Source organism: Ictalurus furcatus, chromosome 4 (genome assembly GCF_023375685.1).
Source record: "Ictalurus furcatus strain D&B chromosome 4, Billie_1.0, whole genome shotgun sequence".
NCBI lineage: Eukaryota > Metazoa > Chordata > Actinopteri > Siluriformes > Ictaluridae > Ictalurus > Ictalurus furcatus.
In genome coordinates, this window is record NC_071258.1 from 12763471 (window position 1) to 12779123 (window position 15653).

General features: G+C 38.2%; 1 protein-coding gene and 1 long non-coding RNA gene across 5 annotated transcripts; one reads left to right on the top strand and one right to left on the bottom strand.

Annotated features, from left to right (window-relative positions):
• The first annotated feature begins 371 nt into the window (after positions 1-371).
• LOC128606684 (uncharacterized) lies at positions 372-2097 on the top strand. Its single transcript, XR_008385723.1, has 3 exons — positions 372-792; positions 1073-1146; positions 2025-2097. It is a non-coding gene; the product is annotated as an uncharacterized LOC128606684 (long non-coding RNA).
• On the bottom strand, positions 1444-8235 carry il34 (interleukin 34). Of its 4 annotated transcripts, none has more exons than XM_053623023.1 (8): positions 7939-8235; positions 7425-7506; positions 6545-6678; positions 4640-4770; positions 4363-4440; positions 3931-4107; positions 2893-3055; positions 1444-2172 (listed from the first exon to the last, which is right to left on the bottom strand). In XM_053623023.1, the coding sequence occupies exons 3-8, from the start codon at positions 6582-6584 to the stop codon at positions 2126-2128; spliced, it is 636 nt and encodes a 211-aa protein (XP_053478998.1). In that variant the 5' UTR covers positions 6585-6678; positions 7425-7506; positions 7939-8235; the 3' UTR covers positions 1444-2125. The 4 variants fall into 4 exon arrangements, with proteins under 4 accessions (XP_053478998.1, XP_053478996.1, XP_053478997.1 ...); XM_053623021.1 differs by having other exon boundaries at positions 6545-6681; XM_053623022.1 differs by having other exon boundaries at positions 6545-6681; positions 7425-7509.
• Between the last annotated feature and the right edge of the window lie 7418 nt (positions 8236-15653).

Here is a 15653-nt window from a genome sequence, read left to right on the forward strand (position 1 = left end):
AGTGATAATGCTGGTATACCACAGTTACTAGAAAAAAGAAACTGCTATCCAGTAACTGACATGGCTGACTGGCATCAGACATCATGATTATACAGTGTTTAGTACCACAGCACTGGTACATTTCACTGTTCATATCTTTCCACTTTTCTGTGTTCACTACATAAAATAACAATTCCAGCAATAATCCGTTACACTGAAACCGTTACTACAGTACACTTATTATGGGCTGTCAGTCAGTTTGTTGGCATGGCAACGCGGAACGTTCTATCCACCTGTGGTTTGTTTGGGAACTATTTTTGTTGAAGCAAAAATAAACAGAATATTTGGCATACTTTGTCTGAAATGTCAGTTACTTGTTTATAACTGTTGTATAAAAGCAAGATCACACTCGCAATCATGCTCTTGTAGTGAATATCAGCACAATTGTGATTATCTGCGGCTGAATCACAGTAGTGATGTGTCGTTCATGAACGATTCGATCATTTTGAACAAATCTTTAATATGAGTCCAGAACAGCGAGTTGTCTCAGAGAGTGATTCGTTCATTTTTCATCGCGCATGCGCGACAACTTCCAAATAGTTTATTTACCGGAAACAGAAATGATTAGTTCACCTCTCAAGTCTTCGGGTTCGAGTCGTTCGTTCATCCCGTTTCCGGTAATGCAAGGTGCATTGTCTATGCAGCTGTCACCCAAAGAACTCGAACACAAAGACAGATGAACTAATCATTTCTGTTTCTGGGGAACAGACACAAATGTGATGTGACAAAAGAAAGAATGACTCGGATCTTGAGGTGAGGTGAATTAACACACTGCATAGCCTGAAGACCTAGTGCTAAGCTATTAATTAATTATTTCAGTTTCTCTTAATTCAGCCTTGGTTGCATTAGCCTACAGTTTTTTTCATAGTTTATTAAGTACTAGATGTGTTGGGAAATTTAATATGTAACATTTTAATTATATTCTGCTGAAATGAACGAAATGACGCGAAAAAAAGATTCGTTAATTTTGCTGAACGAGATTCAAAGATCCGAGTCATTAAAATGATCCGAACTTCCCATCACTAAATCACAGCCATGCTGATATGCACTACAACAGCTTGGTCTGTCCAGTTACCGGCTGCCAAAACAGACCGTGTTCATCAGCTGGTACGTTATTTTCTTAATACTTGACTAAATCGACCATGTTATAATGTTTGAGATGTTCTAATGGCCTTGCTGTTGTGGTATTTTCTTAAAACAACTGGTCTAAGATGTTGCATTAACAGCTGTAATTCAGAAACGGTTTCCTTTCTACCAGCTTGTAGCAACTAAAACCAAACTGGTTTATATGTCAGTGTTTTCTCGCAAAGTGTATTTATATAAATATTAACACCCACACGAACGCTATGGAACCAAGGTGACAAAAAATTGCACGGGGGACAAAAATGCACGTGACCACATGGGGGCGCCAGAGGATTTTTTATTTTTTTTTTCTCCAACATATTTACTAGAACATTCTGTAGAGATCTCTAAATAAATAACACGTATATAAAAGCACAAAACAAGTGACATCGTTGAAAAAGTATTACGAAAGACGTGTAATATTTAATATTTATGAGAACATAGTTTATATAAAAGCACAAAGCAAAGGAAACAGGAATTTGCTGACTAAGCCAGCAGTCAGCAAAACATCTGCAAGCAATATATACAATGCACACTTCTATTACCTGTAGAAGATCACAGCGCGCACACACACACACACACACACACACATAGACTTGTTGGTATTTATGGCGCACAGGATCAAGGACATAATTAAGAACACCATTAAATTGATATATATATAATATCCTTTTGCAATAGCAAAAGGAAAGCCATGAGATGATCAACACCACACACAATTCTGAGCTCATATTGGATTTTATCTATCTTTTTATCTCTCTCTCTCTCGCTATATATATATATATATATATATATATATATATATATATATATATATATATGTGTGTGTGTGTGTGTGTGTGTGTGTGTGTGTGTGTGGATAGATGGCTTGTATGTTGGTGAGCAACAGCGCTAATAAACACACTGTGTGCCTGTGGCCTTTGCGCATTTCCCAGAAGAAAATCCTCCTTTAAGTGACCTTCTATCATCCCTGTGTTCCTTTCACTTTTCTCCAGTGCTGAGTGTCGCAGTCTGATGGGGGCAAAGAGAAACAGTGTTGATGAGTTCATTTCATATATTAACTACTATAAGCACATGCATATGCAAACACTAATTACACGGTTTAACTGTCTGTGGTTGCCCTCAGATTACACTTGTCAGTGTGTGTGTGTGTGTCATGTCTTGCAGTGCGTCTTGCCATGGGGAATAAATCAGTAGTGAATCATGAACCGCCAAGACAGGAAGCCAGCAGGACCAGACACCACCATCTTACTTGTCATGAAAGCTGTGTCTTTGACTCAGTCCTGCTAGCATGTGCTCCCACTTACTGTGTGCCTAGCCAGATATGATGGTCAGCTGTGGTTTTATGCCACCATGTTGCAAAAACTGACCAACTGGAGCTTAACAATAAGGACTTAATGAACCCCAGATGTTCTTTCCATAAGTGCCTTCTCATTTTTTTCTCAGCAGATGTTTATTACATACTTCACATAGAAATACACAAATGCAGCATACCGAAAGATTTCATTGCTAAGGTCAAGCAACCTCGTAATAGAATCTTATAAGATTTTCCTACTACCATTTTCTTTAATTTCTGCATTTGTAATTGAAACCCAAGACATGAAGTCAACAACATTCTCACTTTTCTGTGAAACCAGTTTAGCAGGGATTTACACAATGACAAAATTGCCATTAAGATCAATGTAATTCATCTACTGTGTGAAGAATTAAAGGTCACAAATGTTCACTTACAGTCATCTTGGCTGCTGTTCCTTAAGAAGCAGTCCTTGAATAGGCAGTGCATGGTCCGATAACAGTTGTCGAGTAAGGATTTAGGTGTGACAGATTTCCGTGCCTCATAGTTTTTCATCCCCAAATGTTCAAAAATGTTGACAATGTTTTCTGTATAATAACTCTGTTTCACAAACACATAGACATCATCATCAGTATGACTCAATTTAGCATGACTTCAGTATGACTTAAGTTTAAGACTCACCCTGAGTTCATGTCAAATGTATGAAATCTAAATTTGATTCAGGTCTTAGTAACTCTTATTAACTATTATTAACAGCCTTGGACATTTTTGAAATGTTTCACTATGTAAGCAATGCCCCAACACTTATAAAAAATAAAAGAATTTAAAAAAACCTCAAAGATTGTTAAATGTAGAATTTCAATGTCCATCAATAAAATTTTATTGGATTGTATTTCTATAGCGCTTTTAACAATTGTCACAAAGCAGCTTTACAGAAATCCAGATCTAGGATTAGATTTCTGACCAAGCCAGGGGTGACAGTAGCAATAGCAAAGAAAACCTCTCTGAGAGGACATGAGGAAGAAACCTAGAGAGGAACCTGACTCACAAGGGAACCCATCCTTTTCTGGGTGACACAGAATGGTGTAATTATAAATCATTACTCTTTCATAACTGTATACTCTAAAGTCAAACAGTAGTAAGTGTGTTGGAAAAATGCTCTGTATGAGAATATTATGAATAAGAGTCCTGGGATTAATTTTCAGTTCTTATGTACAAATCAATAGCATCCAGGTGAGATTATCCATATCCAACTGTTTTGGGGAAATTCACGCTTTTAAAGGCATCGGATCTGAAATGAACATTTTCTCTAACATCGTTTATATCAATTCAGCGTAACGCTCCAATTATAACTCAGATTTCCTTATATCATCACATGATAAATGAGCTCAGAGAGACTCAGAGGTGGGTGACATGAAGAATGCGCTTTCAGGCAGCTATGTAGAGGACCGCACAGTGGAAGCCTTTGTCCTCACCTCATCAGTTTTCACCCAGATTGTCTGAATGGCTTTCAAGAGGGACTCAAGGTTTGCGAGGTATTTATGGCGTGTTGGATGTCTCTCCGGCAGCACATTCAAAATCCTCTGTATGCCTATCTCAGTGACATCGACCCACAAATCCTGGAGGTGCTTCTCATTTTCAGAATCATTTTTCTAGGAGAAACAAATGATAGATAGGAAGTGATTTGGCAAAGAAAAGGTGAACAGCCATGAAAACTAACATGAAACTATAAAATAACATGAGGCTAGAATAGGTCAATGAGGATATAATATCAAGAGGAAACGGTGACATCAGTGACTAAAGAGAAACAAGTATCAAAGTGAGTGTGAGAAAGGGAGGAAGTTGTGGAAAGTGTTGGATTAAGCCATAGCAATCCAGTGAGTCAAAGTTTAGGGACAGTTGCTCACCAGTTTACTGATATTCTTCAGCCTGAAGACCTCTTCATAACGCACATGAATGGTGTAGTTAATAGGAAAGTTATGTTTCTGAAAATATAAAATTGGAAAACATGTAAATAGTGTTATATTTTACTTGCAACTTTCGTGGAATCTGAAATTCTTCTATACAACATGTAAAATAAGAGAAGCAAGATTAGCCAAACTGACTCATTCACAAAATCCCTACGATACAGTACTGCTCTCTTCGTAATTCACGAACACCGGCATTTTAAAAGTATTACTTTACCAAATATCGCCTCCTTAATGATGAATTGAGCTGATCCTTCAGCGTTTCGAGAGATGTGCAGAGTGGAGAGTTTTTAGAGATGGGAGATGGAGATGGAAAGCTCATCCAGACTGGTAACGCCCACATCAGACCTAGAGGGAAAACAAGAGAAAGAGAGAGAGATTCAAGCATTATAAGAACACAGTGGAATGAAGTAAGTGCTCCTGTACCCAGAATAATGATACACATTCTTTACTTTATGCTAGAAATGAGTAGCATGTGGAAATGTGCCTCCTGACTGGCACACACATAAAACATCTGTAAAACCTCCCTAGATCATTATTTAACCATTTCTATGGTTTTGGCACTTTACCAGCATCACTGTTAAGGCCTTGGAATTAAGAGCACCTCTTGTAGGCATACCTTTTATATACCACAATTGCTTCCTGCCAAACAAAGCAACCACAACCACACTGGTGGATCATATTACTTATTTTCTGAGTTGTTTTTTATTACTTTTTTCTGCAATATAAGTTTATGAAAATATGTTTGTTTTGATAGATCAGTTTCAATAAAACACCGGAGAGAGACTGCATGCGAAAGAGAAAGAAGGTTGCCAGTTCACTCTGACTTCAGATCAGGGCCGTAAAGCTGAAACATGAAATTCTGGTGTAATATCCCTTTAAAGGCCCAGTGACTGTTGTCACAGCAAATGAAAGATAAAGTGTGAAAGGAAGGAGCTGTCTCACCATGTCAAAATCATAACCTCAAACCACTGTTGGTTTTACAAAGAAAAATGATTGCACTCTTTCAGCATAGTGCATGCGCTTGCTAAATACATTTTTATACATTGTACAGACTAAAAATAAATGACCAAAATATTTTTTTCCTCAAAAGCACTTGTGTATGTATTTCATCTCCTCCCTTCAGTAAAGCAAACAATTCCAGAAATAAATGAAACAACGAATGAATGCATACAAGCCATAAGCAGCCACAATACAATTACCTCTTCAACATTGCTAAACTGTAATTCACTGTGAAATTGGACAGTGGTATACAGCACCGGGTTTCCAGAAAGTTACGGGGTTAGAATCCCACTGGGAGCAGCGGGATTGTAGGTTTAATGTAGATGCAGATTATGTCATGTGCCTATTGTACTAGAGAGGTTTTTATAGTTGAAACTAAGTGATTGTGACTGCATAACTCAAGGCTAAGAGAGAACGACACAGACACAGAGACGTCTGTCAGCCTGCTCTTCGGCTGAGCCATAGTTCAGACATCACATTTCAAATGGTTACAGGAATATATTTGGGCACAGGGTCCCAGTCACATATTTCACAGCTGTATCTTACTGAACTCGACCCCCATCAGTTTGCATTCTTTTGCACCTTCTGATTGCCCTTCCTTTTAATTCAGTACAGGAAGTGGTGAGATCAAAAAATATCTTAAGCAGGATTATAACCCAAGACTTGACTAAATGACACAGCATGCACATCGACACATACAGTAGCAGCAGTATAGCTGTCAAAACCACGAGATGACTAACACCTCTGTTCCGCATCACTATCTTTCATCAGTAATATGAGGTTTCTCTTTGTAACAAACTACATCTGAGTTAACCTGCCGCTTGTGATTGCTCAGGAAGTGCTCAATCTTCTCATTTTTCATTCCATCAACATTTAATTGTCACAAGCAGCTCCCAGAAAACTCCAAGCCATCCCTTACAGCTATCCAATTTTGATGTCTTTCAGATGACAGAGACAGAACTTCCAACACTGAGATAAAATGGTGCAGATCTCTGCAATGTGAAATGTGAAACAGATGTTCCCAAAATACATTATTTTAGGTTAGCGTGACTTATGACCCCTTCCAATGTATTTTCCCTAATAAAAAAAATGCATAAGGCCCTGCAAGGGCCCCACTTACCCAGAAGAACCAGAAGAAGCCAAGCCTCAAACCGGACCATACTTCTGTTGAAGCTCTAATATCCGTACTCAAGTGAAACCCGGGTGCAGACTGTTTCAAACTTCAAGCTGCAAATGTCTCCAAACTTTTCCAGCCTTCTAAGTAGATAGAAGATCAGGCAAAGGCATCAGCACTGTCCTCACACATTTCTGTCATTTAATGTCTGCACAGCTGCTTTCAAATTCAAGTTAAATTGAAGAGACACAGGGTTAGCAATTGTTATGCACGTACATGTACATGCACGTAGCCTAAGTGTAACAAAAAATAAATAAACAGAAGAAAATCAGTCATGCAATTCTTTTTGTACTAGATGTTCTTGCTGTAGCCATTAAAGTTGTTTTAGGCTAACACAATACAATCAGATATATCTATTTTACATGCCCAGGACAATGACCTAGTTGTCCTCCATGTGACAGCAGAGCTAGTGCTAATACATTTCCAAGGACAGTAAATCAAATCCAGATGTTTTTCCTCAACATATTAACCTTCTTTAAACAGCAATGATTAAATTAAAAAAAAGCTGCCAGAAAAGTGTTCTATGTTATATGCCATTATATGCCAAATCCCATGAAGAATCTTTCCCATTTCTACACAGCCAAATTTCCAACACTGATCTGTTGAGGTGTGTCCTATTTGACATATATAAGAAATTTAAGTGTAAAAACTGTTGGTGTGAATTCAGCACTAGGCTTTTTTGCTATGTAAAGTGAGAATCTCTTCTTCCTGTGTAGTCAGGTCAAGCACTGATCTCAAAGTTTAAAAAAAATCACATACATTCAACCTGTAGCTATATTTTCCAGCAGATTAGCAGTTTATTTGCACACCAGTCTCCAGAATTTACCTGACACAGACACGTCCTGGTAAGGCCTTTTCACTGAGCTTAATGCAGGCTGCTTTAATCCTTGATGTTGTCCAAGGAGTGTCTGCTGAAAAGCAAAGGTTATAACCTACTGTTTACAAAAATGTCCTACTCTTCCCATTGTATATATGGTGCATGACGAAAGTAAAGGCCAAAATAAGTACTCAGGATAACTTCAGCGTTTCTGTTCAACAAGTAAAAAGGCAAACCACTAAAGTGAAACGCAGCCACGGCTCTAGTATTATATACTAAAGTGTGATGAAAAGCAGATGCGTTGCGCAGTGAAGTGCACATGTGCGAGAAAAAAAGCGCAAATGAGAAAGCATTGCTTTATATATAAAATAAGGCAGAAAACACTGCAAATGAATCTCCAACGTCCACTAAAAGCTTGAAAGTTCTACCAAAAACTGAAATAAGGCGTGTCGGCGCTAAACAGATCGACACTTGCGGGGGAAAACATAATCAGGGTCGAGAAACGAAAGAAACGTTTACGCACCTCTCTCAATTAGGCTTTCGATGATAATGTCAGCGCCTGCGTCAGACCGCGCCACGGCTCTCGGTGCTCAGTCAAGTGGTCATATCCGTCTGGCATGTGACTTAAAAATGTCCCTCCTACGACCCTCTCTTGTAAAGCCCCACTACGCGAAATAATAATAATAATAAAAGATCTGGAAATTCCCACGGCGCCCTTTTTTACGCTGACCCTATGCGTGTTTTCGGTCTGCTGTGCTTGATCCTCCTCCCGGACCATGTGAAGAACACAAGGGACTGAGCACTGCGACGTTTTACTTTCACTTTTCAGCTCGTTTAACCCGTCACTGACCAAACCACAGAGTCACTTGTTTATTTATCTGTTCATCTGATCACTGATCTGATCACTCATCTGCTCACTGATCTGCTCACTCAGCTCCCAGGTCTAAGTGAAACATTAACACCAAGATTCCTGAGCAAATACTTTGCACAGTTGGATTAACTGAATATTAAATGAGTTTAAAGTTAAATAGACCCTTATTGTGATGATTTGAAGTCCACAGTATTAAATGCCCATGGGACGAGATCAGATTTATTGGGACTGCTTTCAAATGTCCACCTTCTCGAAGCTTTGTTACCATTAAAAACACAAAAAATATGGCGCATTTAAAAAAGCATCAAAGTTTTGACTATCTACACGTTAAGGGAAAACGTTTATATAATACAGTAATACGGCAAAGAGGCACTTTTGTTAAAACTGACTGAAAACCATTTTCAGTGACACGATTGATAATTTGGGACACATACAATATTTTCATTGATTTAGACCTTTCATCCTCAATAATTTTTTTGTGTGTAGAATACCTATTTGTGGCATCAATAAATCAAGCTTCACTTGATTCAGAATCTTCTCCAAATTCATTGTTGATATTGTAATAATATATAAACACAGCAGAGTATAAAGATGTTGGCCTATTCATTATTTCTTACAACAATAACGTGGCCTTCAGTATTTTCCAAATTCTCTCTCTCTCTCTTTATATATATATATATATATTTAAAATAAATAAATAGTATTTTGTTACTTAACTAAACTTCTGCAGTTTGGGTTTGAGAGCAGACGATGGACACCCACTCATGGGAAGATTGGCAACTGTCTTGAAGGCTCTCCATTTGTAAACAACCCTGGTCACTGTAGAATGGTGAATTTCAAATTGTTTGTAGATGGCCTCATAACCCTTCCCAGATTGATGAGCAACTACATTTACTTCCTTGGCATGATGTAGGCACATGCTAAGTACTCCAGAACCTCAGAGTGATAAAGGCCACACTTGTTGATAACTATGAACTACTTCCACTCTCTTAATGATTGTGGAAGTAGGAAGGGTGTACTTATTTTTCCACGCCTTGTTTCTGAATGTTGGTTTACTTCTTGGGATACAAATGACTACATTTTGTTTTTTTGTAGTCACCTGAGGTTATTTGTTTGTTTATAGAAGATGGTGAGGACCACACAATTGTTATTTTGGCCCTGAATTAAATATAAAAACATATAATTTAAGTAGGGTGCACTTTCTTTTTCCCTTGACTGTATATATCCATAATTCAGGAAGTAACTGCAGTTACTAGTTACTAGTACACACAATTTCCACTGAAACAGAAAGTTTCAGACAAAAGTCCTTCTGCAGAGTGCTTCTAAGGCTGTAGTGAAGTACAGACTTAAAAAAAAAAAAGTACAGAGTTTTATATAATCTTTCCTTGATGTCATTATACATTGTAATAAATGTATCATAGTTAGGGTTGGGTTAAAGATGACTCATAATCACATGTGAAAAACATGTGAATACATGTCTTAAATTCACAGTTTGGTAATTTGGGATAACTTGTTTCAGGTTAATTGGAACAGTCTTACTGGGTTTTCCAGTAAAGTAAAACACACTTACATTAAGTGAATCTTATTGAATTAACCCAGCCCTGACTAGGATACATTCCTGTTAAAGATACATCTTAGATTACAAAAAACATGTGTACATAATTTTAAGTAGTATTATGCTTATTTTGTTACAGTAGTACATCTTATGTATATATGCATCATAAGTATGTGGACTATATTGGCAATTGCTTGTTTGATGCTTACAACACCCTCTTAAATGATGTTATATGAATTAAGTCAGGTTACTTCTATCATGCACTGTACTGCAAGAGCTGTTTTGACTTTCACTTATCAGCGCAAGAAAATCCCTGCTACAATTAAGCTTATGTGCCAATATACCTGAATTCACCAAATATAGTGTCTAACCTTACAGGTCTTTTCCCATCATCACATATTATTTACATGATGTCATGTGTTTACTTGAATTCACATGTGCAATTTCATGGCAAGCACCTTCACATGTTTGTTTGTGAAATGCACCTTCATCTTATCACTCACATATTTACTCACATAATCAAAAAAGATAGGAGAACATGTGAAGTGTATGCGATTTTTCCTTAAGAGTAACTCCAGTCTTAATTTGTGTCCAGGCCTACATACAACACTGACTGTGTTAATTTAACCCTTCAAAAGCTTAAAGCACCTCTGTGTCTATTACAACCCCAATTCCAAAAAGTTGGGATGCTGTGTATAATGTAAATAAAAACAGAATGCAATGATTTGCAAATCTCATAAACCCATGTGTTATTCCAGCCTTTTGTTGCCCCGTCCCAACTTTTTTGAGAAGTGTTGCAGCCATAAATTCAAAATTACCTTACTTTTTTTCTTAAAATCGTGCATTAACTCAGTTTAAACATTTACGTTTTTCTATGTTCTATTATGAATAAAGTGGGTTTATGAGATTTGCAAATCATTGCATTCTGTTTTTACTTACATTATACACAGCGTCCCAACGTCTTTGGAATTGGGGTTGTATTAATATTCCAAGGCGACAGAGCAAAATCCCAGGTGCCCTTACAGAAAAATCACGCAATCATACATTTTTTACGTCATTATGTAATATATGGTCACATGAAAAGCTTGTGAAGGTGCAATTCATCATGCTATGTGAATTCAAGTAAGCATGAGACATTATGTTAATAATATTTAACTACATGTGAAAAATAAAACCATGTGAAAATCAAGTGAAGTTAAGTGGGTTTTTAAATGAATCATCTGGGTAAAAATCGTATGCAGAAAATAAAACATACACAGCATGTGAAAAAAATGTGTGAAACAGAACATGAAGTGGCTGAATATACTTGTGTAAAAATCACATGTAAAGCATGAGTATTCACATGTGACTTTTCATAAGGGTGAAGAATCATCCATTTAGTCAGAGTAAATCTTAAACTTCCAGAGGAGTTAAATTGGAGGGAGGACAGAGGAATGGAGTGTAAGCCTTAGTATAAAATTGTTGGGGGTGGTCCAACCCCTCCAGCTTGAGGGTCCCCAGTCTGATCCTGAGCTCAGGTTATTGTCTGAATGGATTTTCATGTGGTGTTCTCTTTTTCTCTGGGTTTTCCAGTTTTCTCCCTCCTCCCAAAATCATGCATGTAGGTGGACTGGCTATGTTAAATTGCTAATCAGGTGGCTACTGACGATAAATTAGTGACGGAAACTGTTGGTCACAATAGCTAAAAAATGGACACTGGACCTGTAGGCCTGCATGAATTTTCAGGTTGAAAGTAAAGGTTTATTTATTTATTTATTAACAAGTACTACACCAACAACCACAATACTCAATGTTAGACAGCTTGAGTTTTTTTGGACAATACAGAAAGAAAGAGTGTATGAACGCTTATGTTCTTAAAGAACTACAACCAATGTGAAAAACTAATTGCCCCCCCTTAAACTTAAAATCTGGTTGTGCCACCTTTATCAGCAATAACTGCAACCAAACGCTTCTGATAACTGGAAATCAATCTTTCACTTACTTCTAGGACTAAGACTTACTCCTATGCTTTGGATCATTGTCTTGCTGCATAATCCAGTTGCGCTTGAGTTTCAACTTGCAGACTGAAGACTGAACATTCCCCTTTAGGATTTTCTGGTAGAGAGCAGAATTCATGTTTGCCTCAATTATTGCAAGTTGTCCAGTCCCTGAAGCAGCAAAATATCCCCACACCATCACACTTCCACTACCAGGCTTGACTGTAGGTATGTTGTTCTTTTTGTGGAATTCTCTGTTTGGTTTACACCACATGTAATGGGACCCCTGTCTCCCAAACAGTTCCAATTTCAACTCATCAATCTATAGAACATTCTTTTAAAAGGATCATCAAAGTGTGTTTTTGCAAAATTCAACTGTGCCTTAATGTTATTCTGGGTTAACAGTGGTTTTCACCTCACCACACTTCCATGGATGCCATTTTTGCCCAGTGTCTTACTGATAGTGGAGTCATGAACAATCACCTTTACTGATGAAAGAGAGGCCTGTAGGTCTTTTGATGTTGTCCTTGGCTCTTTTTTTACTTCCCGGATGAGTTATTGCTGTGGTATTGGAAGAATTTTGGACGGTCAGTCACTTCTGGGAAGTTTCACTACTGTCCCAAGTTTTTCCATTTGGAGATAATGGCTCCCGTTGTGGTTCTTTGGAATCCCAGAGCCTTTGAAATAGCTTTGTAACCCTTCCCAGCCTGATGTATCACCTTCTTCCACAGCATTTCTGGAATTTGTTTCAATTTTGGCATAGTGTGTTACTGGGTAAGACCTTTTAACCAACTTCATGCTGTTGTAAAAGTTCTATTTAAGTGTTGATTTGATTGAACAGGGTTTGCAGTAATCAGGTCCGGTTGTGTCTAGTCCAGCTGAACCCCATTATGAATGCTGTTTCATAGATTTTGGGAATTAGTAACTATGGGGACAAATACATTTTCACACAGGTCCAGCTCGTATTGGTCAACTTTTTTACTTCAATATATAACTATCATTTAAAAACTGTATTTTGTGTTTACTGCCTTTGATCTTAGATTTTGTTTTAATTTCTGAAACAATTTAGTATGAGATATACACAAAAACAAGAAATCAGGATGGGGCAAATACTTTTTCACAGCACTGTACACAGTATGTGAAAAATGTGTGAAACATAGAACATGATTTTTCAAGTGACATTTCTGTATGGGTAAATCTTAACCTTCCAGAGGAGTTAAATTGGAGGGAGGACAGAGGAGGAAACAGCAAGCACAGCTGAGCTCTAGGACTGTAATTGACTGTGTAAATATTGAAGTAGTACAAGTTTATATTGCTTTATAGTAACATCCTTTCATTTTGAAGTCGTAAAAACATGTCAAGTATGTTAACTGCTGTGACCATTAAAGCAAAACAGTCTAAGGGGTTTGCTATATTAGGTATCTCTTCTAGAAAATATTTATCGCATTTTGGTGTATACTTTACGTCTGATCACCACCATGTAGGTAGATAAATTAATCTCTTAAGACAGAAATATAGGCTCAAAAAATGAAATAAAGTTGTTTCAATTGCATTTCACGATCATTTTTAAGAACTTGTAAAAACTTAATCTTTCTTGAACTTTTTTTTAGTTTAAACTTCTCTCATCTTGGTTTATTTTCAACTTGGTTAACAGTTTCCTACATTACCAACAATGCTGTTTGACTACCTGCTGATAGTGATGCCAATGGCATTTAGCCTTTACTTAATTGGTATCTAAAGAGATGATGCAGCAGTGCTTTAATTCATTAGTCTGTCCAGCTCTCTCACCTTATCATCTATATTCTCTGCTCTGTATTCTGGAACTTGGTTCTGGTATTTGGAGAACGTTTGCGTCTAATTGCTGCGACACTGAACGTCACTGGAAAAAGGTGAGTGACAAAACAAGCTCTTACTCTTTTAATTTTAGGAGCTAACTGTGAAATCTGACTGTTATCCTTTATTATTGAGATTTTAAACTGCATGTTAGCAAATTCCCCCTGGGACATCAGTACTGTGAACTTCCATCCATCTTCTATACCGCTTATCCTTTTCAGCCTATCCCAGGGAGCATCGGGCACAAGGCGAGGTACACCCTGGACAGGGTGCCAATCCATCTCAGGGCACAATCACATACACACTCATTCATACACTACAGACACTTTAGACATGCCAATCAACCTACCATGCATGTCTTTGGACTGGGGGAGGAAACCGGAGTACCCGGAGGAAACCCCCGCAGCACGGGGAGAACATGCAAACTCCGCACACACATGGTCACGGTGAGAATCAAACCCCCAACCCTGGAGGTGTGAGGCAAATGTGCTAACCACTAAGCCTCCGTGCGCTCGCACTGTGAACTTCTCACAGGAATAACAGATTAGCACCAGAATCGCTAAGCACATCACACATGTTGCAATATAAACACATTTAATGTGTTTCAGGGTGAACTATTGCTTTATTTAGGGCTACACTACCTTCTAAGGCCCAATTTAACTCCAACTTTTTACACATTTACTTCTTCTACACACAACGCTTTTAATTCAGCACCAAGCTTATTTGTGAGTTGCTGCATTGTAATAATCATCTGGTCCAATTAGAAACATGATTTAAAAACAAAACAAAAAAACCCAATCAAACCTTATATTTGTCTGTACACACCCCCACATCTCGCTCTCTCCACAAAGCCGCGGGCTGCCCACAAACGCCCACCTGCCCACATTACTAATTCCTTCCGTGCATTCATTGCGGCTAAGAAACTGCTAAGAATGTCAAGCTGGGCAAAGTTCCTTAAAAACCTTATTTTGTGAAGCTGCTTGAAGTGGGCTACGCCTGCCTGCCTGCCTGCCTACCACACAAGTATATTCAGCTTACTACTCTGGCCGTGTAATGCCAAAACCACAGCCTGCACTGCCTTGAGTCTGGCTCTTCTCAGGCACAGGCTGATATCCTGCTTATTCTGTACTCCCAATAATCCATACTAATTAGTTTGTTGAGTTTCAACTAATAGAAACTAATTGAACTTCCCAACTAATTGAAAGTAGACCGGAGGGGGATTCTGTGACCCCCAGCCCAAGCCAAGACACCATGGGTCACACTAAACATGATGTAAACTGGGAAAACCCAGAGGGATAAGCATAAACAAAATGGCTTTAAATCCCTGTTTCACTGACATGACATCATGTCTCTTCCTGTAGTCACTCCACTCACTGCTGCTATCAGCTTTGTTTACTGAGACGGAATCATTCTTGTTTTTATCTTCTATAGTTAGGGATCCTCCTGTAGATTCTGTACTTTCAGAGACATGTATAGACCTGCATGGATCCACAGGACCTGATATCTTTTTTTTTTTTAATGGGCCATAGCCATCTTCATCTGTTCCATAAATATCACCTGCCGAAGGGGTTTTTTTTTGTTTTTTTTTGTCTTATTAAAATGGCCCAGTCATAAGAGTCATCTTTTTCTAGGTGCCACCTGATAACACTTAGAAATAGAAATTTATTTAGGCTACATATTTTTAAAACTGCATGCTAGTTATAAATCATTGATACTATATATTGGACCACCCAAATTGTTGGGGGTGGTCCAACTCCTCCAGCTCCAAGGTCCCCAGTCTCATCTCGAGCTCAGATTGACTCCCACCACCCAAAAAAATGCATGTAGGTGGATCTGCTATGTTAAATTGCCTTAGGTATGAATGAGTGTGTGAATGTGTGCACATGGTGCTCTGTTATGGGCTGGTGTCTCATGGAGGGGGGAATTTCCACCTCACACTCAGTATTCCTGGGATAGCCTCCAGATCCACTGTGACCATAACCCAGATTAAAGTGGTTACTAGA